The sequence below is a fragment of the Macaca nemestrina genome, chromosome 4 (genome assembly GCF_043159975.1).
Source record: "Macaca nemestrina isolate mMacNem1 chromosome 4, mMacNem.hap1, whole genome shotgun sequence".
NCBI lineage: Eukaryota > Metazoa > Chordata > Mammalia > Primates > Cercopithecidae > Macaca > Macaca nemestrina.
In genome coordinates, this window is record NC_092128.1 from 153,723,689 (window position 1) to 153,749,574 (window position 25,886).

The 25,886-nt window shown below is 49.7% G+C and overlaps 1 protein-coding gene across 9 annotated transcripts in view; it reads left to right on the forward strand.

The window, feature by feature from the left end:
• Positions 1 to 224: 224 nt before the first annotated feature.
• Positions 225 to 25,886, forward strand: part of LOC105483394 (IQ motif containing E) — a 54,920-nt gene continuing 29,258 nt past the window's right edge. For 2 of the 9 annotated variants that reach the window (XR_011622638.1, XM_071095427.1), the window contains exons 1-11: positions 230 to 492; positions 8,060 to 8,107; positions 9,901 to 9,946; positions 12,812 to 12,940; positions 13,484 to 13,618; positions 14,706 to 14,776; positions 18,770 to 18,883; positions 19,001 to 19,051; positions 23,062 to 23,132; positions 24,430 to 24,502; positions 24,817 to 24,881. Coding sequence is in view for 8 of the 9 variants with exons in the window: in XM_071095427.1 (XP_070951528.1) it covers positions 457 to 492; positions 8,060 to 8,107; positions 9,901 to 9,946; positions 12,812 to 12,940; positions 13,484 to 13,618; positions 14,706 to 14,776; positions 18,770 to 18,883; positions 19,001 to 19,051; positions 23,062 to 23,132; positions 24,430 to 24,502; positions 24,817 to 24,881 (839 nt within the window). In the remaining variant the exon portion in view is untranslated. Of the gene's footprint in view, positions 493 to 649; positions 796 to 8,059; positions 8,108 to 9,900; positions 9,947 to 12,811; positions 12,941 to 13,483; positions 13,619 to 14,705; positions 14,777 to 18,769; positions 18,884 to 19,000; positions 19,052 to 23,061; positions 23,133 to 24,429; positions 24,503 to 24,816; positions 24,882 to 25,886 lie in introns of those variants that run through there. The other 7 variants (XM_071095429.1, XM_071095428.1, XM_071095430.1 and 4 more) reach the window with 7 other exon arrangements.

Here is a 25,886-nt window from a genome sequence, read left to right on the forward strand (position 1 = left end):
ATGCACCACCATGCCTGGCATTTTATTTATTTTATTTTATTATTTTTCGAGAGACGGGGTCTCGCTACATTGCCCAGGCTGGTATTAAACTCCTGGGCTCAGTTGAATCTCCCGCCTCAGGCTCCCAAAGTGTTGGGATTACAGGCGCGAGCCCCAGTTCCCGGCCGGTTTTTTTCCCCCCCTCTCAGCCCAGCGCTCCGCCCCGGGAACTCCGGGAGCTCTCCTGGTCGGCCGGCCGGCGCCCGTGGACTCTGCGCACGCGCATGGTCGCCCCAGGGGGAAGCACAGGTTGCGTACGGGCCGGGCGGGTCGGCGGCCTGGTTGCCATGGCAGCGGGGTCGAGGGCCGGCGCCAGGGAAGGCCCGGAGGCTGCAGGCGGCCAGGGCTGCCCGCTGAGCCCCAGACCCAGACGCCCGATCTTGCAGCCCTGAGAGGCGGCTGGGCAGCGCCGCCACCATGTTCCTGGGCACCGGGGAACCGGCCTCGGAGACGGTAAGAACGGGCAAGGGGGCGGCGCCGGGCGGGCGTCCGCGAGGCCTCGGCTCGTCCCCGTCCCCCGCAGCCCTGGGGCCCCGCGCGGTGGCCGGTCCGGGGCGTGAGGACGGGGCGCACGGCCGGGTGACAGCTGCCATTATTGTTACCGCACAAGAGCGCGCTGCAGGCCCCGCGCCGCCTGCAGCCTCGCCCGCGCCCGCCTTCGCAGAGGCCGCCGCTTCCAGGAAGCTTTCCGGGAAGCCGCGCCATCGCCTCTAGGCGCCTGTGAGTCTGCGGCCCGCCGGTGACGGAGCTCACGGTGTAAGTGCCTCCGGGCACCCCCAGTCCAAGGCCGGATCCACGAATCCCGTGTAGCCCCAAGCCGTCGGGGTGGGAGGGAGGCAGCCCCAGAGTCTGGGAACCCCGCTTGGTCAGAGGAGGCCTCCTGGAGGAGGGTGGTGCCCCATGTACTCCCCAGGACGAGGGTGCACGGGCCCTCGGTTAGTTCCTTTGCCCGGTAAACACCTACTGTGTGTTAGAGACACCGGAATAAGCTGCATTCCACGGGGTTGGGGGTCTGAGGGACAAGGTGATAAACAGGTAATTAAGATCGTGTCAGAAAATGAGAAGTGCTGTGCAGAAAATGAAACAGGCTGTATGGCCGGGAGCTGTGGCTCAGGCAGGTAGTCCCTGCACTCTGGGAAGCCGAGGAGAGAGGATCGCTTGAGGTCAAGAGTTCCAGACCAGCCTGGGTAATGTAGCAAGACCCCATCTCTACAAAAAACCATCACATTAACCGAGCTGTGGTGGTGCCTGCTTGCAGTCCCAGCTACTCAGGAGGCTGAGGTGAGAGGATCGCTTGAGCCCAGGAGGTGGAGGCTACCCTGAACTGTGATCATACCATGGCCCTCCAGCCTGGGCGACAGAGTGAGGCCCTGTCTCAAAAAAAAAAAAAAGAAAGCCCGTTAGGATGCGGGCAAGGGCAGTGAACGGAAGATGGGCATGAGTCTGATTATGCGGAATCCTGCTGCCCATGCAGGGAATTTGGATTTTATTGGAGAAACAGAGGAAGCCTTTGGAAGCCCATCGAGGGAACTGTGCTCACCTTGCTTCCTCCTAAGGAGACCACAGGGCTCAGCATAGGTGCACCTGCAGTAGCGGCTTGGTGCTGCTGGCCCATTTGGAGTAGCTGAATTTGCCTGCTTTTTCCCCAGGGCACCACGTCCAGTCTCATCTGGAGGGCCTGTCTACACTGGCCTTCAGTTACTGCTTCTTCATCTTTGAGAACAGAACTGCTTGTTGTGATTATAAGAATAATTCACACGTATTATTTATTTATTATTATTCTTTTAAGACAGAGTCTCTTGGCCGGGCGCGATGGCTCGTACCTGTAATCCCAGCACTTTGGGAGGCCGAGACGGGCGGATCACGAGGTCAGGAGATCAAGACCATCTTAGCTAACACGGTGAAACCCGTCTCTACTGAAAATACAAAAAATTAGCCGGGTGTGGTGGCCTGCGCCTGTAATCCCAGCTACTTGGGAGGCTGAGGCAGGAGAATGGTGTGAACCTGGGAGGCAGAGCTTGCAGTGAGCCGAGATAGCGCCACTGCACTCCAGCCTGGCAACAGAGACTCCCTCTCAAAAAAAAAAAAAAAAGACCAAGTCTCACTCTGCTACCCAGGCTGGAGTACAGTGGTGCCGTCTCGGATCACTGCAACCTCCGCCTCCCACGTTCAAGCAATTCTCATGCCTCAGCCTCCCTTGTAGCTGGGACTACAGGCCCCCACCACCACACCTGGCTAATTTTTGTATTTTTAGTAGAGATGGGGTTTCACTATGTTGGTCAGGCTGATCTCTAACTCCTGACCTCAGGTGATCCACCCGCCTTGGCCTCCCGAAGTGTTGGGATTACAGGCGTGAGCCTTTGCTCCCGGTGCTATGTAGATCTTTAATTTCTTTCAACAATGGTTTATATTTTTCAATGTACAAAGTCTATGCTTTTGTTAAATTTATTCCTAAGCATTTTATGTTGTTTGATGTTATTGTATATTGAATTTTCTTAACTTCATTTCAGCTTATTTACTGCTCGTATATACAATAATATTTTTATATGAATCTCATATCCTGCAAACTTGCTGAACTCATCTATTATGTTTACTAGTTTTTTAGTAGATTCATTAGGATTTTCTATGTATAAAATCATGTTATCTGTGAAGAGATAGTTTTACTTCTTTCTTTTCAATCTGAATGTCTTTTATTTACTTTTCTCGCATTAATGTCCTGGCTAGAGACTCAAGTATAATTTGAATTGAAGTGGTGAGAAAGGACAGCCTTGTCTTGCTGCTGATATTAGAAGGGAAACATTCCATCTTCCTCCATTAAATATTGTGTTGCACTGGATTTTTGTAGATGCCATTTATTAGGTTGAGGAAATTCTCTTCATAGATGATTGAGTGTCTTTATCATGAATGAATGTTAGATTTTGTCAAATGTACCTTCTATATCTTTTAGAAAATCGTATGATTCTTTTTCTTCATTCTATTAATATGGTATATTATATTGGCTGATTTTTGTATGTGAAACCAATCTTTCGTTCTTGGTCTTGGGGGGTGGTGTGTGTGTGTGCGTGCATACATATATACCGTGACCAATTAGGGTGTATGTGTGTATATATATGTGTGTGTGTGTGTGTGTATATGTGTGTATGTGTGTATATATATATATTCCTTTTCATGCCTACTAGCATTTTGTTGAGGATTTCTGCAACTGTATTCATAAAGTGTGTTGGTCTGTAGTGTTCTTTTCTTGTGATATTTCTTTGTCTGCCTTTGGTATCAGGGTAATATAGGTCTCATAGAATGAATTGGGGAGCGTTCCCTTCTTTTCTGTTTTTTAGAAGAGTTTGTGAAGGATTGGTGTTAATTTCTCTTTAAATGTTTGATAGAATTCACCAGTGAGACCATGTGGTTCTGGGATTTTCCTTATTTCTATAAGGTCAGTAGTGAGGCCCCTCTTCCCCCCGCCCGCCGCCCTGTATTTTGATAATTTCGTGTCTTTGGGTTTTTTTCTTGGCTAAAGGTTTGTCAGTTTTGTTGATCTTTTCAAAGAACCAACTTTTGGCTTCATTGATTTTTCTGTTGTTTCTATTCTGTATTTCATTTATTCACTAATTTTTATTCCTTTTACTTCATTTGAGTTTAGTTTTCTGTCTTCTGGTTTTAAAGGTAGAAGTTTAGATTATTGGATTATTGCCTTGAGATCTTTCTTTTTTTTTTTTTTTTTTTCAATATAGGCATTTACAGTTCCAAATTACCCTCTAAACACAGCTTTTGTGTTTTGATTACTTGTTTTTGTTTTTCAGAGGCAGAACCTCACTGTGTTGTTGGTGCTAGAGAGCAGTGGGACAATCACAGCTCCCTGCCGCCTCAAACCCCGGGCTTGAGTGATCCTCCTGCCTCGGCCTCCCAAGTAGCTGGGACTACAGGCATGTGCCACCATGCCTGGCAAATTTTTTAATTGTTTGTAAACACTGGGTGTCACTATGTCACCCAGGCTGGTTTTGAACTTCTGGACTCAAGCAGTCCTCTCTCCTCAGCCTCCCAAAGTGTTGGGATTACAGGCATGAGCCACGGTGCTCAGCCTGCTTTTGTTTCTTTGCGGCTGGAGTGCAGTGGCGCCATCATGGCTCACTGCAGCCTCAACTTCCTGGGCCCAGGTGATTCTCCCACCTCAGTCTCCTATGTAGTTGGGACCACAGACATGTGCCATGATGCCCAGCTAATTTTTTGTAGTGTGTGTGTGTATATATAGGGTTTCTCCATGTTGCCCAGGCTGGTTTTGAACTCCTGGGCTTCAGATTACAGGCGTGAGCCACCACACCCGGCCCTGCTTTTGTTTTTAAGGTGGAAGATTAGGTTATTTATTTGATGTGATCTTTTAAAAATATAGACATTTACAGCTGTGTGTTTCTCTTTGAGCTCTGCTTTAGATATAACCTGTAAATTTTGATTTTTAAAATTCACTCATCAGCCGGGCACAGTGGCTCACGCCTGTAACCCCAGCACTTTGGGAGGCTGAGGTGGGCAGATCACAAGGTCAGGAGTTCAAGACCAGCCTGGCCAACATAGTGAAAGCCCATCTCTACTAAAAATACAAAAAAAAATTTGCCGGACATGGTAGTGTGCGCCTGTAGTCCCAGCTACTCAGAAAGCTAAGGCAGGAGAATTGCTTTAACCTGGGAGGTGGAGGTTGTGGTGAGCCAAGATCATGCCATTGTACCCCAGCCTGGGCAACAGAGCAAGACTTGGCCTCAAAAAAAAAAAAAATTCACTCATCTCAGATATTTTTAAATTACCCTTGTGATTTCCTCTTAGACCCATTGATTGTTTAGGAATTTGTTGTTTAAAATCCAGGCCAGGCACAGTGGCTCTCGCCTATAGTCCCAGCACTTTGGGAGGCTGAGGCGGGCTGATCACCTGAGGTCAGGAGTTCGAGACCAGCCTGGCCAACATAGTGAATGAAACCCATTTCTACTAAAAATACAAAAATTAGCTGGGTATGATGGCGGCACCTGTAATCCCAGCTACTCAGGAGGCTGAGGCAAGAGAATCGCTTGTACCTGGGAGGTAGAGGTGGCAGTGAGCCAAGATTACACCACTGCACTCTAGCCTGGGTGACAGAGCGAGATTCCGTTAAAAAAAAAAAAAAAACACTACATTTGTGAATCCCTTTCTTTTGTTGATTTCTAATTATCCTTGTTGTCAAAGAATATACTTTGATTTTCTCTTTTAATTCATTGAGGCTTTTTTGTGACCTATTGTCTGGTTTATGTTTAATGTACACTTGAGTAGAGTACGTATTCTGCTGTTGTTTGGTGGGGTGTTCTGTAAACGTCTGTTAGGTTTTTAGTGTTTGCTGATCAAGTCTTTCTAACTCCTCGTTGATCTTCCGCCTTGCTGTTCTGTCTGTTAGGAACCTGGCCCTGCCAACACCTTGATTCTGGACTTCCAGCCTCCCAAACTGAGACACTTAATTTCGGTGTGAAGTCACCCCGTTTCTTCTGTTACAGCCACCCTGACACAGGCTGAATGAGCTTAATCTAGCATGGAAATAAGTGGCAACCTCAGACAGTGCTTGAAGGAGGCAGAACAGATTGGCCGTTTTGTGTGTGTGTGTGTGTGTGCATGTGCTGTGTATGGTTGTATTCTGCTGATTAGAGGTGTGGATCCTTGGACTGTTGTGTGATTTCAGGGGTGTGTGTGTGTGTGTGCGCGCGCGTGTTTGCGTGCGTGCATGTGTGTGTGTGCTGTGTATGGTTGTATTCTGCTGACTGGAGGCATGGATCCTTGGACTGTTGTGTCATTTCAGGTGCGTGCGTGTGTGCATGCATGTGTGTGTGTGTGCATGCATGTGTGTGTGTGTGCTGTGTATCGTTGTATTCTGCTGACTGGAGTCGTGGATCCTTGGGCCGTGGTGTGATTTCTGGTCCTGACTGCGTTTCACCTCTTCCCTGCACTACAACTGGCAGACTGGAGGCATTACGGCTGGAAGGGAGTGGTGGAGAGGGCAGCCGTTGTGGGTGAGATCAATGCATTTTGTTTACTACACATAAAATCTCATTCCTTCGTTGAATTTCAGGTCATTCAAAAAGTCTTCAAGATTTTCTTCACAGCAGGGAATAATGACAGATATTTACAGAGAAAAGTTGCTGCTGCTTTTTTAGACAGTTTTCAGCAGGTTCCCCTCCATCCTCTGCAGGCACATCCTTGTGATGCCCAGGGCTGACTTGGCTTTTCTGATCCCCCGCTAACCTGTGTGTCCAGTTCCCGGCCTGCCCTTCCTCAGTTTTGTACATAATTGTAATACACTTTGCTAAAGGAAAACTTCTCTCTATAATTGTCATGTGCTGTTTGTGCCTAAAAGGTTACCTATTTAATGATATAAAAAATGTCAGTCAGTGACTGATTTTTTTAAAGATTCCATTTATTTGGAATGCACCATCTTCCCCTTGCCCCTCGAAATGCAGTCACACTGCACTTGTGCCCTGGCCTGTCTGTGTTCAGGGCACTGGATCACTGCAGCTGCACCTTATCCGTGTATTCATGCAGCCAGATATTTCTCATAGTTTCACACTGCTAGCAAAATTGGCACTTCATGTACTATTAACCTTGTAGAAAATATGTTTGCTTTTCAGAATGCAGTAGCATCCCATTATGATACTACGCGGACTCAGCTATACCAGCGACAGGTGGCAGAAATGTCATCGCCTCCTCCCTGAGCTGTAGCATTATTGGTTCATAATAGGGTATTCAGCTCTAACTTCCAGTGTCCGCATCGGAAAGCACCATACAATCTTCCGAGGGAGTTTAAACTTTTTTTTTTTTTTTTTTTGAGATGGAGTCTTGCTCTGTCGCCCAGGCTGGACTACAGTGGCACAATCTCGGCTCACTGCAACCTCCGCCTCCTGGGTTCACACCATTCTCCTGCCTCAGCCTCCCAAGTAGCTGGGACTATAGGCGCCTGCCACCACGCCCAGCTAATTTTTTGTATTCTTTAGTAGAGACGGGGTTTCACTGTGTTAGCCAGGATGGTCTCGTAATCCGCCCGCCTCGGCCTCCTAAAGTGCTGGGATTACAGGCGTGAGCCACCGTGCCCAGCCGATTAAACATGTTATGCTTTCTCTTTTTGGATTTCAATTTGAGTGAGTAAGTTAATACAGAAACATTTTTGTCTTCAAAAAGCTTCCTGGTTTTTTTTTTTTTTTTTTTGCCATCTTAGTGCTGACATCAGACAGTGCAAATTTTATTTCATTCCCTGGGCCAGGACAAAGTCACTGGAATAAGAAGGCAAGAACCTTTATAGGCCCAAATGCCTTCTCGTTGTAATGCATATGTTTTTGTTTTTGTTGGTTTGGGGGGTTTTTTGTTTTTTTTTTTTTTTTTTTGAGCTGGGGTCTTGCTCTGTTGCCAAGGCTGTAGGCGTGGTCATGGCTCACTGCAACCTCGACTTCCTGGGCTCAAGCAATCGTCTCAACTCAGCCTCCCAAGTAGCTGGGACTACAGGTGTGTGCAACCACAGCCTGGCTTATTTTTTAAATTTTTAAGATTTTTTTGTAGAGAGTGTCTCGCCATGTTGCCCAGGCCGAGTTTGCTTTTTAAAAGATGACTCTGACCAGTTCTTACCAGGAGACAGTCACAGATTTGTTGTGCTTTGATGTAAAGATGAATAAGAGTGAGAACATGTATGTGAAAATGAAATGCTTTCGGCAAGAACTGGTTTTTTTTTTTTTTTTTTTTTTTTCTTTGTCAAGACACAATTCTGTGGGAAATAGTGTTCCTGGATTTGCAGACATTTGCACGCCTTCTGGGTGGTGTTCTGTGTTTCTTCCCCCCACCCACCCATTCCTTCTGATGAGACCGAGGAACTGGCCGCTGCCCAGCTGGAGTGTTCCGAGTGGCCTTGGAGCTGGATTTCTGGAGTTTCTGTTTCCGCAGCTGTGGACGGGCTGTTTTCACTTTTGTAAACGTGACTGTTGGAAGCCCAGCAGGTGCCGTCGAGTTACAGTGTTTGCCTCTCTTCCTCCAGGGAGATGACAGTCTGTCTGCAGTCACCTTTGACTCTGACGTGGAGACGGTGAGTGCCGCCGGGCATCAGCCGTGCGCCCCAGGGCTGGTGGTGCTGCCCTTGCAGATTTCACTCAGACTGGTAAAATGGGCCATTCTCCACAATACTGTGTTGAGAGCTGGAATGCATATTCCAAATGCTACTTGGTGTTTGAAAAGTTTCCAGCCCTTCGTTGGGTTTAAATACCTGTGGTGATAACTTTACAACTTTTATCCGGAAGTGAATCTTGAGCAGGGCTCACGTGAGGTGGATTGCTGGTCCCTGGCCTGCAGCTGGTTTTGCCCTGCCCCCCACACCCCCATCCTGACACTTGAGGGGAGGAGGAGAGCCCCTGCTAATCTGTTGGAAGGACCTGATGGGAGAAAGCAGACCTGGGCAGCCACCATCCCAAGCTGAGCCGCTGCCTGGCCTCCCAGCCTGGAAAGGAGAGGGGCAGGAGTGGTGTCTGATGGCCCAGTGGCACACTGTGGCCCCGGCCTGGACTTTGGGTTTGTTTGGCAAGCTGTGCAGGGTAGAAAAGGAAGCGTGCCAATTGTTCCCGTATGAGCAAAAAAAAGCTTTTGTTACTGCAGACGCAGATCTAGCAGAACTGCAGCCGTTTTGTTACTGCAGATGCAGATCTAGCAAAACTGCAGCCGGCAGAACGAACCCGGTGCCAGCCGATCTCAATTCCACGTTTGCTCTGTGGACTCAAGGGGGAGCCTCAGCTCCACTGTCTCCCTCCAGGAACCTCTGCAAAGTTAAGGATTTTCACTCCATGTCACCGAGGGCAGGGGATGCTCCCCTGATGCTCCCCGGAGGAGGAGGGATCCAGACCAAGCCCCAGGGAAAATTGCCCCCGCACAGAGCCTGGGCTCACTGTTTCTGCTGGAGGGGAAGTGAAGAGACCTGGCCGCGGTACCCTTACCTGCTCGGTCTAGTGCAAGGTGATAAGGAAGTTAAGGTTGGAAGTGTGGCAGCATCTTCCCCAGGCCATGGCATGACAGGTTGAGTGTCTCTAATCCGAAATCCAAAATGCTCCAAAAATGGAAACTTTTTGAGCACCCTCATGAGGCCACAAGTGGGAAATTCCACACTTCAGTTACTTCACACAAGCTTTGTTTCATGCCCAAAGTTATTAAAAACACAATCTAAAGTTAGTTTTGCGCTATGGGTATAAGGTATACATGAAATATAAATGAATTTTGTGTTTAGACTTGGGTCCCATCCCCATACCTCATTATATGGATGTAAATATTCCCAAATCTGAAACACTCTTGGTCCCAAGCATTTCAGATACGGGATACTCACCCGGTAGTAAGCAGTGGAACCAGATCTGGACCCCGTTCTATGTGTGTCACAGGAAACCACCTTCCAGACAGGGTCTGCCTTTGCTGGGCCTTCTTCCTTAGTGGGCTTTGCAGTTGACTTACATGCAGGGATTTCATCTCACCACCTCCACCCGAGTGGACAGAGGTGCACGCTGGGGCTTCCGGGCTGGCTGTGCGGGCAGTTTGGGCAGGGGCAGATATGCCATTTGTGTGGGACCCTCAGTCTGAATGTCAGGAGCCCAGGCCCAGTGGTTTTCTGTCATTGGAACTTGTGCTCTGAGAGCCCAGCCCCGAGCACTGATGTGAGTGCATTTTTCTGGGGTCTGCGTCGGGCCCTGCATGTCCTGTGCCTGGACCCTCCTTACATCCCCGTGAGCTAATGTCCTCTTGCTGCTCTTACACAACCCCTGACCGTTTCTGAACATGGCAGGGTCTTGTGACGCACCATTGTGGGAGCTCAGCAAGCCTTACGCCATTTCTTCTTTCTTTCAGAAAGCAAAAAGGAAAGCTTTCCACAAACCTCCACCCACATCGCCAAGTAAGTATGACCGGCCTGCCTTCCCTCTCATGCCCACGTTCCCTGGTGTCCTGGAGAGAAGGAAGGGTGTTTGCTTTGTACATTTAGGTAGCTGAGACCTGACGCCTCAGCCAGGTGGCCCCATTCCCTCTGGGGTCTCCCAGTTTGCGCTGGGGTCTCCCCCATTCATGTTGGGGTTCACGCTGGGGTCTCAGGAACACGTGGAGTCCCTGCCGGTGCCAGTGACGAGCCCTTTCTCAGGGCTGAGGCTGCCATCCACACCCCAGCCTTCCTCCAACAGGGCCTCTAGGCCTTTCGTTTTCTTTTTCTTGCCTTCTCAAAGGCTTACCTCTTCTGAATGCTGCCAGAGTTAAAGGATTTTTGACCTGGGATTTGTTCCTGAGAGTCAAAGCTACTGAGAAGGTGTAGTTGGTGCAGGATGGGTGGAAAGTTCACCTTTTTTCCCTTTGGATCGCCCTGGGCTTGTGTTGCTGCCAGGGTTCTGTTCTTCCTCACCCTCAGTGGGAGGAGGGCCGTGTTTGCCCCCTGCCTGTCTGGAGGATGCCGCGGAGATGGGGTTAGTCCAGGTGGCCCCAAGGCCCCTCTGTCCCTAACACCGCTCTCGTGTACAGCAGCCCATGTGCCGACCTCGTGCGTACAAACATGTTCGTGATCCTGTAAATCCTAGGCCGGCGTCCTGTGCTGCCCCAAAGGCTGTGGCCTTCCCTGGCTGTGCCATCTGCAGATGTCTATTTTATATACACGTATCAGGTATTTCAAAGGTTGAGTCAAGTGTATGACGTACTCAGAGAATATAAAAAAACTTTCCTACTGGCCCAAGGAAACTGTAATTAGAAAGGTAAATCCCTGCAAAGAAAAGAATGCATGTTATATGTTGCAAATCAGTATGAACACTAGAAGGAAATCACCTAGCATTTTGGATTTTTGATGTTCTTTCTCTCCTTCCATGGAGAAAATTGAGAATTGATATAAAGTAAAAGGCCAGGACCAGGGGTGCCTCCTGACTCACACTTGGGGCCTGTTTTTCTCCAGGTTTCCGGTGCCGTGAGTGTAGGAACCATGTCTGTCCTGTTCACTCAGCCAGTGTTTTTCTTGAAGGCCTGGTCAATCTGCTTGTAGGTTTGCAGCTTCCACCACGTTCCGAGGCTTTGCATCGTCCTGGTCACCCTGCGAGGAGGGCGAGGCAGGCGATGATGTTTTTGTGCTTTCTGAGTTTGTCGTTTTCCGGGCAGTATCAAACGTTGGCATGTCTCCACCACCCTGTCGCCGTCTTCTCTTCCTCCCTCCCCGCTTTTATCCGCGTGCATACGTGCTTTCCTGAGGAACCCTTCCTACTGGCCGATAAACCTACACGCTCTTAGGAGGGAAAGGTAATGCGTGGGGCTTTTTTCTGCTCACTCATTTACTTGTATAAATGACAACTTAAATCTTTACATTTTGGAAGAACTTGAGAATATCTCGGAGGCGAGGTTCTGTGGTCCTGGGGTGAGTGAAGACGCTTCAGGGTCCCTGCGCCTTTATTCCCTCATTCAGAGTTACAGTGGCAAATTTCCCATACATTGTGAAACCACGGGACAAACGTAGAAATTTAAACATTTTGAACATATTAGACTTAAATTTTCAGAACCTACTGACATAAATTTTGCAATTTAAGATATATAAGAATGTTTTAAGAGTGCCTTAGTTTTTGCAAGTGTTTATTATTTTTTTATACTTAAAGAGGTAAAATCTCAGATAAAGATTTTAAAACATTTCCCTTACTTTCATACAAAATCAAGAATGCTCTGAAAAAGTATAATTTTTCTCATTTCTTTTAGATATTTTACATATTAAGTTCTAAATATTGCTTTGTTACTATGTAATGACATTAAACATTTACAATGTTAAATAAAAAGGATACAAAATTGTATGTTCACTATGATTGTGACTATGTAAAAACATATATATATCTCTAAAAATTGGGGGTAAGAAATTAAATACTATAATAAATATTGGTAGAATTCATATATTTCCCGTTATATTCTTCCCATTACGTTCTGTTCTTTTCTCTTTTCTTTTCTTTTCTTTCTTTCGAGAAAGAAAAGCCTGTTACTCAGGCTGGAATGCAGTAGTGTGATCACAGCTCACTGTAGCCTCCTGGGCTCAAGAGATCCTCCTGCCGTAGCCCCCTTGAGTAGCTGGGACCACAGGTGTGAGCCACCGCACTTAGCTGATTTTTAGATTTTTTGTAGAGACAGGGTCTTGTTGTGTTGCCCAGGCTGGTCTTGAATTCCTCGTCTCAAGTGATCCTCCTGCCTTAGCCTCCCAAGGTATTGGTATTACAGGCATGAGCCACCATGCCTGGCCCCGTTATACTGTTTCTTTTTTTTTTTTTTTTTTGAGACGGAGTCTCGCTCTGTCGCCCAGGCTGGAGTGCAGTGGCGCTATCTCGGCTCACTGCAAGCTCCACCTCCCGGGTTTACGCCATTCTCCTGCCTCAGCCTCCCGAGTAGCTGGGACTACAGGCGCCCGCCACCTCGCCCGGCTAATTTTTTTGTATTTTTAGTAGAGATGGGGTTTCATTGTGTTAGCCAGGATGGTCTCGATCTCCTGACCTCGTGATCCGCCCGTCTCGGCCTCCCAAAGTGCTGGGATTACAGGCTTGAGCCACTGCGCCCGGCCTATACTGTTTCTTTATAATAAAAGTTGGAGGAGAAATGTCAGCGTGTAGGTAAAGTAACTCTTTTTGAATTTTTGCCGGAATGTTTGACTAGAGTCCCCGCCCTCGCGGATGTTTTATTTTCCCCTTCTGTCTTTCTGAAGCTCGTGTGTTGAGCTCACGCGTTGCTCTCGGGCACCTCTGAATCCATGTGTTGGCTTTTCTAGAGTCACCTTATCTCTCTAAGCCAAGAAAAGTGGCCTCCTGGAGGTCCCTCAGGACAGCAGGGAGCATGCCTCTGGGCGGCCGAGCGTCCCTGACCCCGCAGAAGCTGTGGCTGGGAACTGCAAAACCAGGTATGTGGTTGCCACACTGGAGGCCCTTCCTGCTTCAGAGAAGAGTTCAAGAAATTTCAGGGAGGGGTTTGAGATGGAGTTTTTAATATTCCTTGTTTGAATTATATTGTCTTTAATTTTCTCCAAGACACTGAATATTTTTTTATGTCATGCACAAACGTGGTTTCGCCAAGTGGCACTTTAGCCTCCCTTGGCCCCGTGTGGTCTCTGCGTGGGAGTGGTGAGTTGGAGCCGGTTCCAGCCGTCTTGCCAGAGCCAACTGTTACAGTCTTAGGAGTTTGGTGGGCTGGTCAGTGCCATGCTGGCTACTTGATATTAGACATGGTAGAAATATTTCTACTGTGGAAATAGGCAACTACGGTAATCAGGACTTTATTAATGTATATTTGGGAGCCGGTTATTAACCATTTACCAGCACACCACTGACGGCTGGTGTCTACCAGTGATTAAGCTTTCTTCAATCCAGGAAAGTTGATTAGAAACAAAACCTCCCATTGTGTGTGTTTGTACCTGTCATGTTAAACCCATGCACATTCAAACCAGGAAGTCTGACCCAGGCCCTGAACTCACCCCTCACCTGGGAGCATGCGTGGACCGGCGTCCCCAGCGGCACTCCCGACTGTCTGACAGACGCCCTCAGAGTGAAGAGGCCACATCTCAGGCGCTCTGCCAGCAACGGTGAGCATGCCAGTGGTGGCAAGGCCGAGGCCAAGGAAGAACAGGAAGGAAAGGACAGTCTCTGGGCTGGAGGCGTCCTTCGTCAGAGTGGGATTTCAGGCTTCATGTGTGAGCTCCGTCAGTGGGAGGTTTTGGGAGGCCGTGGGAACAGTGACTCACGAAACCCGCCTGCGCCAGAAGGTAGCTTTCCTCGTGGGTGCAGAGACGTCTTGCTAAGTGTTATTTGTGCCTCCCACCCTAAACACAGAGGCCTGCTTAAATTTATTCATTGAGTAAATGATATTAGGAACAAATAATAATAAATAAATAATGATAAAAAGTCCAAGTTGCACCAAAGAGAATCAGCTTGTTGCTGTGTTTATGTTCCTGTCTAGTCTTTTTTTTTTTTTTTTTTTTTTTTTTTAGAGATGGGATCTCGCATGTTGCCCAGGCTGGTCTCAAATTCCTGGACTCAAGTGATCCTCCCACCTTGGCTTCCCAAAGTCCTGGGATTACAGGCGTGAGCCACCGCCTGGCCTCTCGCTTTATCCATGTTTCCCACCTATCCTCCTTAAGGAAGAACAGCTCCCAGGGTGTATTGAAAACCTCCTCACTGTACCCCAGGAATTGATTACCTTCCTGCTTTTACTGGTTAGGAGTTATCTTTTAGGCTGAAATTTAGATGTTTAATATACTAGGTATCATTAAAACCAAAGTAAACATGACTGTTTTTACATTGGAATGGGCGCTGAGATGCTCTGTGCATTTTTTGTGTTTGGTATTTGTTTGTTTTGCTATTTAAATCTGAACATGTCCCTCCTCCTTCCATGAGTCCCTTCTTTCATCCTTTTACTGTCGTTAAACTTGGTCTTCACATCTTTATTTATTTCCTTTTTGCTTCATCTCTCTATATCTACCATTTTTAGTTTTCTTGCTACTTGGGGAAGTATCATGATCAGGCCAAAAAACGTGGAATTATTTTTGCTTTTTTATTTTTTTCTTTTTTAGAAGGAAATGTTATTAACTTCCAGATTTTCCTTAAAGTGTAGCCAATAATTCTTTCTACTTTTTAGATAGTCTTTGAAAAGATTTGTCTATCTTTCTCTAGGTCATGTCCCTGGGACTCCTGTCTACAGAGAGAAGGAAGACATGTATGACGAGATTATTGAGTTAAAGAAGGTAGTATTTCGGTTTGTTCTCTATTGATTTGAAACAGTGAAAGCTTCCTATAACAATCTATTAGAACATCAGTGCCTGTGCTGGGAGGTGCCCAGATGGGAAGAACGGCAGCATTGGGGTTGAACCTGAGTTTGAGCCGTGGCGTAGTATCCTAGGAGCTGGTGTTCCTGGTTAAAGGCCGTAGCACCAGCACGTAAAAGGCAGCAGAGCTCATGTTCCGTCTGTGTTCTGCTTCTCCAGCATGATGGGGAAGACTGGATGAGGACTAGATAAACTTCAGAGTCCCCTTGTGTCCTGAGATTGGGTACTGTGATAAGGCCACTGGTAGAGTTATCAATAACCTTCCATGTATGCCATGCTTTATGTTATCAAGACATCTCATGTGCCCTATCTCAGTTGCCCTCTACAGAAGCTCTGTGGGACAGGCAGGGCCACTTGTTACAACCACCGTCTGCTGATGGACTTGAGACTCAGCGACGTTAGTAGTCTGTCCAAGGTCAACCAGTAGCAGAAGCAAGATTCAAGGTCACCTGCCTCCCAAGGCCAAGACTCTATATTACCCCATGGCCCCTCCCATTCATGAAAGCATGAACTGCATTGAGCTATATCATCATTGTCACTGCCACCAGCACCATTACCATCCCGCTGGCTCTCAATATCCGTAAATGTTTGCCCTGGAGAAGTCATCTGTGTTCATTTCCTTCCATAATTTTAGTCTGTTTATAGACCTACTGTCTCCACCAGTTGATGTGTGTCTGAGACACTGCGTTCAGCTGGGGCACCAGAGGGCAATAGGGCATTGGCAGCCTCACCCCCAGAGCACAGAAGAGGATCTGGAAGCCATTTCCCCTGGGGAGCTGGGAAGAAACTGGGGAACCTGGAGTAGGCCATTGTACAAAAGACAGCACCTTCTCTGTTGGCCGTAGAGAACAGTCAGACTTGAGGCTGTGTGAGAACACTCTTGCCACGAGAGCTGTTTGACTGGCCGTGCCGCTGAGGAGCAGGTGTGTGCCCTGGCCTTGGAGATTCTGAGCACAGGCGGCGGCTGCATGTTGAGGATGTCACGGACGTGATCCTCATTCTGGTTGGAATGAGCTGAATGAACTCGGTGTGGACTGGGGGGTTATCTCGTTTGGGATTTTCTCAGCCTCTTGAATCTGTAGGTTTGTCTTTTGTCAGATCTGGGACATTTTCAGCCATCAAGTCTTGAGTTGTTTTTTCAGCCTTGCCCTCTTTGGTGACAGCTGCTCAGGTCCCTGGTCTCTGTTCAGTCTTCCTTCATGAAGATTGCATAGCTTCATTGTTCGGCCTTCCAGCTCACGGATGCTTTCCGCTGGCCTCTGCATCCTGCCGTTGAGCCCGTTGTTGGGTGTAACCTTACTGTCTCTGTTCCGTTCTGAAATCTCCATGCGGCCCCTTCTGTCTTGGTCTTCGCTGAGACGCCCGCCCTGCCTCTTCACTTGTTTCAAGCGTGTCTGTCGTCGGTCACTGGCGCATCTTTGTGGCGGCTGCCGTAAGTCTGCAGCGGGATTCTAATGTCCAGGCCATCTCAGTGTTGACGTTGTAGCTTGTTTTTCTTCATTCAGGTTGAGCTATTCTTGGTTCTTAGTATAAAAGTGATTTCCTTGAAACCAGGACGCTCGGAGTGTTTCGTCGCGAAACTCTGACTCTTGCTCAATCCTGTGCTGTGGCAGGCCTCCTCTCACGCTGCCCTGTGGGTCAAGGGAGCACCGCCTCACTACCACCCGCGAGGGTGGAGGTCCAGTTCCCACTCAGCCGTCATCAACCCCTGCTCTCTGAGGGGCTCCTCATTCCCGCTGGGCAGGGCGGGAGTTTGGGCTCCTCACTCAGCCTCTGCTGCCGCCGCCCTGGCTGGGAGGGAAGGGCCACCTGTACTGCTTCCGCTCAGCCTTCGCCGATGCAGGGGTGGCCTTGTTGCCGCCAGGCGATGGTGGTCCCGACTCTGCACGGCCTTCTCTGGAGCCCCACCAGTGCAGGAGGGGAGGGGCCTGGGTGCAGCCGGACAAGGGTGAGTGTCCGGGCTCCCCACGTAGCCTGTGCTGTGGGGAGGACTGTGGCGTTTTCCGTGGTCTGCCTAGGGTAGAGTGGCTCCTGCCTGTCGGTTTCTGCCTTGTTGGTCTGTTCCTTTCCTTGTCTTCTGGCTGGAGAGAAGAGGCTTTGCGTGGGCTTTTATTGTCTGCACCCACTGGCGTTTTTAGGCTGTTGGCTTCTCCAGCATCCAGCCCAGATGAGGCAGAAAGAAAACTGAAGGAGCTCCCTGCCATGTCGATCGCTGGCCCCCCAAGTCCCGGCCCGTCTGCCACCTCCACCTTTCCAGTCTTAGATTGCATTACACATGGAGCGCAGGTGTTGAGTGGAACTGACAGGAGGAGTTGGGAGGGGTGAATCTAGGTCACGCTCCTGGAAGCAGCAGTCCTGTTACTAGAGCTCCCATCTTCCTCCATGGCTGGGCCTTCGCTCATTGACTCCACAAGCTGAGTGCCGGCTTGTCGTCATGCCTCCTGAATCTGTGGGTTTGTCTTCAGCGATCTTGCCAGCTGTGGATGTCGCTGAAGTGCCGAGCCACCCCCACGGGGTGCGCACTCCAGATTGTCTTTTGCTCAGAGGTCCAGTCTCTGGAACACCACAGTCTTTTGCAAGAAGGCCGTGTGGGAGGATGGCTGGCGGTTAGATGCAGGCTGAGGCTGGGAGTTGGTGAGCTGTGGCACAGCCCAGCCTACATGCTGTTTCTTTCCTGGACTTTACCACGAAAATAGTAGGAAGAACATAATTTCAAAGTACAGGATAGTTGTAGAGATTGAATAAACTTAGTTTTGTAAGAAATCGACTACATAGTTTTTTTGTTTTTTTGGTTTTTTTTGAGACAGAGTCTCACTCTCATCTAGGCTGGAGTGCGGTGGCGCAGTCTTGGCTCACTGCACCCACCCCGTCCCAGGTTCAAGCGATTCTCCTGCCTCAGCCTCCCGAGTAGCTGGGATTACAGGCACCTGCCACCACGCCCGGCTAATTTTTTGTATTTTTTGTAGAGATGGGGTTTCACCATGCTGGCCAGGCTGGTCTCAAACTCCTGACCTCGTGATCCACCCGCCTCGGCCCCTTAAAGTGCTGGGATTACAGGGGTAAGCCACCGCGCCCGGCCCCCACTACACAGTCTTTTTTGTCCCCCGTCAGGTCACCACAAATTGGTAAAGAATTTGTCCGCAGATAAAGATTGGGAAGCACTGCCTTCCACCTGAGCTGTAGCTGAGGATAAGCATTTGAAATGCATATTAGCCTTGGATGAGTTTTATTGATAAAAATGTGAACAAAACGGACTTTCTTGTGTGGTCATGGGAGAGAATGCATGGTGCATCACCGTCCAGCCCCAGTGTTGGCGGCATTCCTTTCCCGTGCATTCCGTGGGACGGGGTTTCTCAGCACGGGTGCCGTTGGTATCTTGGGTGGGACAGTTCTTCTCTGTGGGGGCTTCCTGCCCATCCAGCTTTCCCTGTCCCCACCCACTAAATGCCAGGCGTGCCCTCTGGTGCTCTCATGTGACATCCAGATCTCTCCCCACCCACCACACACCGTGCCAGGCAGCTTTCCAAATCTCCCAGCTCAGTGCTTCCCTGGGCCTGTGCGCAGTGTGGTGTGCATGGCTGTGTGCGGTGTGTGTGTAGTGGTGTGTGCATGGCAGTGTACGCGGGGGCGTGTGTGGCATGTGCGCAGTGGCGTGTGCGTGGCTGTGTGGGGGGGGACCTGTGTGCAGCGTGTGCATGGTGTGGTGTGCTTGGCTGCACAGGGACGTGTGCGGCATATGCTTGGCTGCCCGGGGACGTGTGTGCGGCATGTGCTTGGCTGCCCGGGGACGTGTGTGTGGCGTGTGCGCAGCAGCGGGTGCTTGGCTGTGCGTGCGAGGACGTGCGCACGGCGTGTGTGCGGCGTGTGCGCAGCGGTGTGTGGATGGCCGTGCATGGCCTTTCTTTTCTTCAGTCATTGCACGTGCAGAAGAGCGATGTGGACCTAATGAGAACGAAGCTCCGGCGCCTGGAGGAGGAAAACAGCAGGAAGGACCGGCAGATAGAGCAGCTCCTTGATCCCAGCCGCGTAAGCTCCTGGCGCTTCAGGGACGGGGCGCGGGGAGGGTCCTCGGGGCATCTACCAGCCAGCCCTGCTGTGGGCTACACCGAAGGCCGTCTTCATGTCTCAATCTGCTTACCACAGGGCACAGATTTTGTTCGGACTCTGGCAGAGAAAAGGCCCGAGGCCAGTTGGGTGAGTATGGGCTGTGCAGGGCAGAGCCTTTCCCTAGACGCTAGTTACGGGGGGACAGCCACAGCGGGGACGCCCTTCCCTGCAGCACTCACTCATGAAGAGTAGCAGGCGGGAGGCGACTGCGGACCCCCAAACCCTTCTCCACTGACACCTGGGGATGCCACGGGGAGGGGGGTCAGCAGGCTCACCACAGAGGCCAAGCAAGACACTGTAGGAAAAACCCGTCACAATGGGCAACTTCTCCCTCACACCTGAGAAAATACATTAAGCTCAACAAGTGCTCCCAGCACTTTGGGAGTCTGAGGCAGGTGGATCACTTGAGGTCAGGAGTTTGAGACCAGCCTGGCCAACGTGGTAAAACCCTGTCTCTACTAAAAATACAAAGAAGCCGGGTATGGCAGCCTGCTCCTGTAGTCCTGGCTACTCAGAAGGCTGAGGCACAAGAATCGCTTGAACCTGTATGGCAGAGGTTGCAGTGAGCTGAGATGGTGCCACTGCCCTCCAGCCTGGGTGACCAAAAACAAAAAAAACAAAAAAAAACAAGTGCTACAGAGGTAAATCAGGGAGCCAGGGCAGCGATAAAGTCCTTCAGATAGATCCAGACCCCCCAGGTACTATGTGATGATATGTAAAAAGTGGAATGAAATGGAAGGAGGGAAGACGTTGCCTTTTGTTATGGTAATGCCGTGGCGGTCAACTGTAGGTAGCACAGTACTCCTCCTAAAGCGGGAAATGCTGCAAGAAAACCGAAAGGGATACGATTTTGAGATTATTGAACACAAATAATAAAATAACATGAACGACGTGATTAATGGATTTGATCATGTAAAATTAGAAGTGATGGAATCAAAACCCATGGGACTAGGAGCACCCAGATCACTGTCATGGGGGAGGGGAAGGATATTATGGATCAAAACAGCAAAGTGTTCTGTTCAGAATATACAAAAAAACCATACATCTCTAAAGAAAAAAGCTGTCTCCTCCGAACTATGTCACAGATACAGAATGTAGAACGATTGTATAATCATTACGTGTTTAAAGTAGATGGTGAGAGCCTGGTTCTGCACCTGGGATGGCACAAAGTAAATCCTTAACAAATGCCTGTAAGTAGTGGGTACTTTCGTAAGGAAAGGGCTCCATATTTTTGTTGTTCTGGTGCTCTGTGAGCGTGTCTGTGGGTTTTTTTTTTTTTTTTTCTTGAGACAGGGACTCACTCTGCTGCCCAGGCTGGCGTGCAGTGGCAGGATCATGGCTCACTGCAGCATTCGGCTCAGGCGATCCCTGGCTCAGGGAATGCTCCCACCTCAACCTCCTGAGCACCCGGGACCACAGGCACGTGCCACCACACCCAGCTAATTTTCTTTTAGTTTTGGTAAGATGGGGTCTCACGAAGTTGCCCAGGCTCATGCGATCCTTCTGCCTCGGCCTCCTAAAGTGTTGGGATTACAGGCCTCAGCCACTGCACCTGGCTAACGTTAATTTAAACTAGGAATTCTAGATCCTAGGGTATATGCAGTATTCATTATCATATGGCAAATTGTCCACCAGAGTGGCTGCACCCTACCACATCTACTTGTCATCACCTGCCTTCAAGAAACATTTGCAGATGTGCCTGAGGAGACCTGGCCAAGGATTTTGATTGTAGGATTGACCAGAATCACAAAAATGGGCTACAACTGAAGTATGTGTCAGTAGGCCACAGTGATAGGTTTTAGAGGATAGCTAAAAAAAAAAAAAAAAGATTTTAAAAGGGTCTATTGGCCGGGCGCAGTGCCTCATGCCTGTAATCCCAGCACTTTGGGAGGCCGAGGCGGGTGGATCACCTGAAGTCAGGAGTTTGAAACCAGCCTGGCCAACATGGTGAAGCCCCGTCTGTACTAAAAATACAAAAAATTAGCCGGGTGTGGTGATGTGCCTGTAATCCCAGCTACTCAGGAGGCTGAGGCAGGAGAATCGCTTGAACCCAGGAGGCAGAGGTTGCAGAGAGCCGAGATCATGCCCCTGCACTCCAGCCTGGGCTACAAGAATGAGATTCTGTCTCAAAAAACAAAAAGTGTCTATCAATAGGAGAGACTGGATGGAGAGACTGTGGGAAATAGTGTGGATTCACAGGCGCCAGCAGGGACAGAGCACCAGGAGGATTTGTTGAATGTCAGGAAAAAAAAAAAAACAAGATTCAGAGGGATGCGTGTGACAGAGCCCCGTTTCTGTGAGAACAGAGGGCCTGACTCCCCGAGTGCACACACACAGCCATGCACAGAACCAGGTGCAGAGGGGCATGCAAGTGGAAACAGGATTCAGTTGGCTGAAGAGGGGAGTGGCCAGGTCAGAGTATTTTAGCCTCTATAACGTCTTCATTTTTGTTTTGTTTTGTTTTGTTTTTGAGACAGAGTCTTGCTCTATTGCCCAGGCTGGAGTGCAGTGGCGCGATCTTAGCTCACTGCAAGCTCCGCCTCCCAGGTTCACGCCATTCTGCCTCAGCCTCCCTAGTAGGTGGGACTACAGGCACCCGCCACTATGCCTGGCTAATTTTTTGTATTTTTAGTAGAGACGGGGTTTCACTGTGTTAGCCAGGATGGTCTCGATCTCTTAAAGAGGGCGGGCACCGTGCTGGGCGGCAGGGCGGAGGGCCGGCACTGAGTTGGGGGCACCAAGTGGGAGGGGACCGGCACTGGCCCCACGTGGTGGGTCGAGTCCAGGTGGCCCAGAGCTGCGCTCCTGGAGCCTGCTCCTGCTTCAAGCCCAATGGAAAGATGAAGTGCGACCACTTAGTTTTCGCTTCCGGCTGTAGGCAGTGGTCAGGACTGTGATGTCAGTCTTCTGTTAGCCGCCTTGGCCTCCCGAAGTGCTGGGATTACAGGCGTGAGTCACCGCACCCAGTCCTGTAACATCTTCATTTTTTTAAGGAAAATGTATTCATGTATGACTAATATAATTTATTTGTTTGCTCATTTATTTATTTTGAGACTGAGTCTGGCTCTGTCGCCCAGGCTGGAGTGCAGTGGTGAGATCTCGGCTCACTGCAACCTCCACCTCGCGTGTTCAAGCGATTCTTCTGCCTCAGTGTCCTGAGTAGCTGGGATTACAGGCATCTACCACCATGCCCGGCTAATTTTTGTATTTTTAGTAGAGATGGGTTTTCACCATGTTGGCCAGGCTAGTCTTAAACTCCTAACCTCAGGCAATCCACCTGCCTTGGCCTCCCAAAGTGCTGGGATTACAGGCGTAAGCCACTGCACCCAGCCAACTAACATAATTTAAAATGACTTTAAAATCCAATGTAAAAGTTGTGTATTCAAGCCTGGTGTGGTGGCTCACACACATAATCCTAGTACTTTGGGAGGCCAAAGCAGGCAGATTGCTTGAGCCCAGGAGTTCAATGCCAGCCTGGGCAGCATAGTGAAACCCCATCTCCATTTAAAAGTTGTCTATTTAGAAGAAAAGAATGTTTTTTAAAGAATATAAGAATGTTGTCTCCTCCAAGCAAGACATTCACAGAAAAGGAGGTGAGGAGGCCTCTGGAGCTGTTCTCCCTTCCCCAGATGGAGGGGAGCGGCTCCTCGGGGCCCTACGGCTGCGCTGTCTCCCAGCCCCACTCGCTGCCCTGTGGAGACTGAACTGGGTGGCCCTAGGGGCTTTGAGTCCGGGGTTTCTCCAGCTGGTGATGGGGCTGCTTCCTTTATTTAATATAATCAAGGGAGCACCCTGCTCTGTCCCCGAAGTGTGTGGTGTGCTTGGGGAAGGGCTGCCAGTCGGTCAGTGTGCCCACGATGGCTGCCACCTCCTCCTGCTCCAGCCGGTGCCACACCCCTGCCATTCACCCAGCTTTACTCAGGGAGAGGACAGCACAGTGGGGCCCTCCCTCTTCCCTGGGCCTGTAGTCTAGAAGAGAGGACAGTGCTGGAGGGAGGAAGGCCAGTGAGGTGTGCAGGTGCTCTGGGAGGAGGGGACAGCCACGTCTACTGAGGGAGAGTGGGGGTGGCCTGCCTGATGGGCATGTTCCCCGGCAGGTCATTAATGGGCTGAAGCAGAGGATCCTGAAGCTGGAGCAGCAGTGCAAGGAGAAGGATGGCACCATCAGGTGGGCGCAGGGCCTGCATCCTCTCCCCTGCCTCCTGCCCCCCTGTGCTGCTCGCTCAGACTCCAGCCTTTGTTCCTCCCCAACCCCTGTCCTGTGTCCCTACTCCCACCCCAAAGCCGAAGGTAAATATTAGCTGCCTCTTTTTAATTTTTTTTAATTGTCGGCCGGGCGCGGTGGCTCAAGCCTGTAATCCCAGCACTTTGGGAGGCCGAGGCGGGCGGATCACAAGGTCAGGAGATCGAGACCACAGTGAAACCCCGTCTCTACTAAAAATACAAAAAATTAGCCGGGCGCGGTGGCGGGCGCCTGTAGTCCCAGCTACTCAGGAGGCTGAGGCAGGAGAATGGCGGGAACCCGGGAGGCGGAGCTTGCAGTGAGCCGACATCGCGCCACTGCACTCCAGCCTGGGCAACAGCGTGAGACTCCGTCTCAAAAAAAAAAAAAAAAAAAAAAAAATTTTTTTTTAATTGTCTTTGTTCCCTCTAAATATTTCCCTTCAACTTCTTCCTGTATTTAAGGAATGCTTTCTCTCTGCTTGCTCTGTGGACCCTGTATCTTCCCAGGATGAGGTTTCCATGCCTCAGTCCTGCGCCGTCCCTGTGCTGTTTTTGGTGTGGCTACTCGCGTTTCTTTACCTGCCTTTCGAGCGCGAACGGAGAGTCCTTCTAGGCCGTGTTTTGGTTTCTTTAAGGGAAACTGAGGCCACACATCCATTGCCTCATGTCTCCTGTTCGTACAATAGTTACCCCCTCATTTCCTGTCCAATTTTGTCAACTTAAGTTTGCAGATTTCTTCTTGTTTCAGTGCAGAACCTCCATGACCTTACTTTGGTTTCTCTATCACTGTCTCTATTTAAAGTCTGCTCTGTGTTGAGAGCGAGGGGACAGCCTGACAGTGCCAGGGAAAAGGTGATTCTCTCTTCCTCACAAAACCAACCACTCAAAGCGGCTTGTCCTCTCTAAGCTCCGAAGTCTTTCCTCACCATTAATCTAGTCTTTTAAAGACAGCATCTTGGAGAAGAGTATCTCTAGGGAATCTGTTTATTCACTTTGCGAAGCAGCTGGTCTACACAGGGGATGCTTTCCAGTGTGAGGAATTCTCCCATCAGGCTTGAAACGAGTCCCTTGTTCAAGGCACAAGCTGAGTGAAGGCCCATTCAGGCTTTTCCCTCCCATCCCGGGTCTCTTCCAAATGTTTCTTCTCTCTTCTCTTCCGAATGTTCTGGGAAACTCTTCCTCTTGCTCTGTCCCCTGGGAACACTGGCACGGCTCTGTTAACACTGAACTTGGGTTTTCAGCAAACTCCAGGCTGATATGAAGACCACCAACTTGGAAGAGATGCGGATCGCCATGGAGACGTACTACGAGGAGGTGCGCTGTGCTGGGCAGCGGGGCGGAGGGCGGGCACCGTGCTGGGCGGCAGGGCGGAGGGCCGGCACTGAGTTGGGGGCACCAAGTGGGAGGGGACCGGCACTGGCCCCACGTGGTGGGTCGAGTCCAGGTGGCCCAGAGCTGCGCTCCTGGAGCCTGCTCCTGCTTCAAGCCCAATGGAAAGATGAAGTGCGACCACTTAGTTTTCGCTTCCGGCTGTAGGCAGTGGTCAGGACTGTGATGTCAGTCTTCTCAGAGAAGGTCTTCTCCATGCTAGCCTTGTGTTTTCATGCATTTCAATTTGGTATTTACAGGTGCATCGTCTCCAGACCCTCTTGGCAAGTTCTGAAACCACCGGAAAGAAGTATGATGGCCTTTTGTGAGCTGCGTTTTGTGTGTTGCCTTCACGTTGTGGAAGCTCCTCTGACAGCGTGTGGCTGTCACGTGGGTGCAGCATACACTGCCCTTAGCTTGGCAGTGGTGCCAACACCGCACTGTTCTGTTCAGGGTTAGAGTTGATACGTTTCCATTTGCGGTGTTCACAGACTACTCATAGTGACCACGTGTTGACGGCCAACGCTTGTTCAGTGCTGCCCGTGTTCGTTCTAGATTCTACATCCTGCCTTCCAGCTTAGAGCTAGAAAGTGCTGTTTCAAAGCAGATCCACCTTTTTAGGAAGACATTGCATACAAGGACAAGTTTACTTTGCCACCTAATGTTTTCCTAAATAAGTTTATCAGGAGAAACACTGAGGTTCTCCTTGTCTGGTAGATCTCCCATATCCCTTTCCCAACGGATGCAGCACCAGGCTGCCATCCGCTTCTGGGTGGCTGATCCCTGACGGTGGCTTTGGCCGTGTCACTGGCCTCTGCAGCAGCTTGCTGATGTCACGGACTGCTTTCCTTTTTCTTTACCCCTAATCCTTAAAACTGGTTGGAAAACTTTTTCTGTAAAGGGCCAGATACTAACTACAATTGATTCTCATTATTCAATTACAAAGTATCTGTAGGTTTTTGTAGTGCAGTGGTTATCACGTCTGCCTTACAGAGTTATAAAGTCTCCGTGAACATGGAATGAGCGAATGCTAAACCACTGCTCCTAGGGGAGGAACAGGGCTCCTGCGAACTTCTGCTCACAATATATATATATATTTTTTTTTGGAAAATGTTGCCCAAGCTGGAGTGCAGTGATGCAATCTCAGCTCACTGCAACCTCCGTCTCCTGGGTTCAAGTGATTATCTTGCCTCAGCCTCCCGAGTAGCTGGCACTGTACAGGCATATGCCACCACGCCCGGATAAATTTTGTATTTTTAGTAGAGATGGGGTTTTACCATGTTGGCAAGGCTGGTCTCGAACTCCTGACCTCAGGTGATCCGCCTGCCTT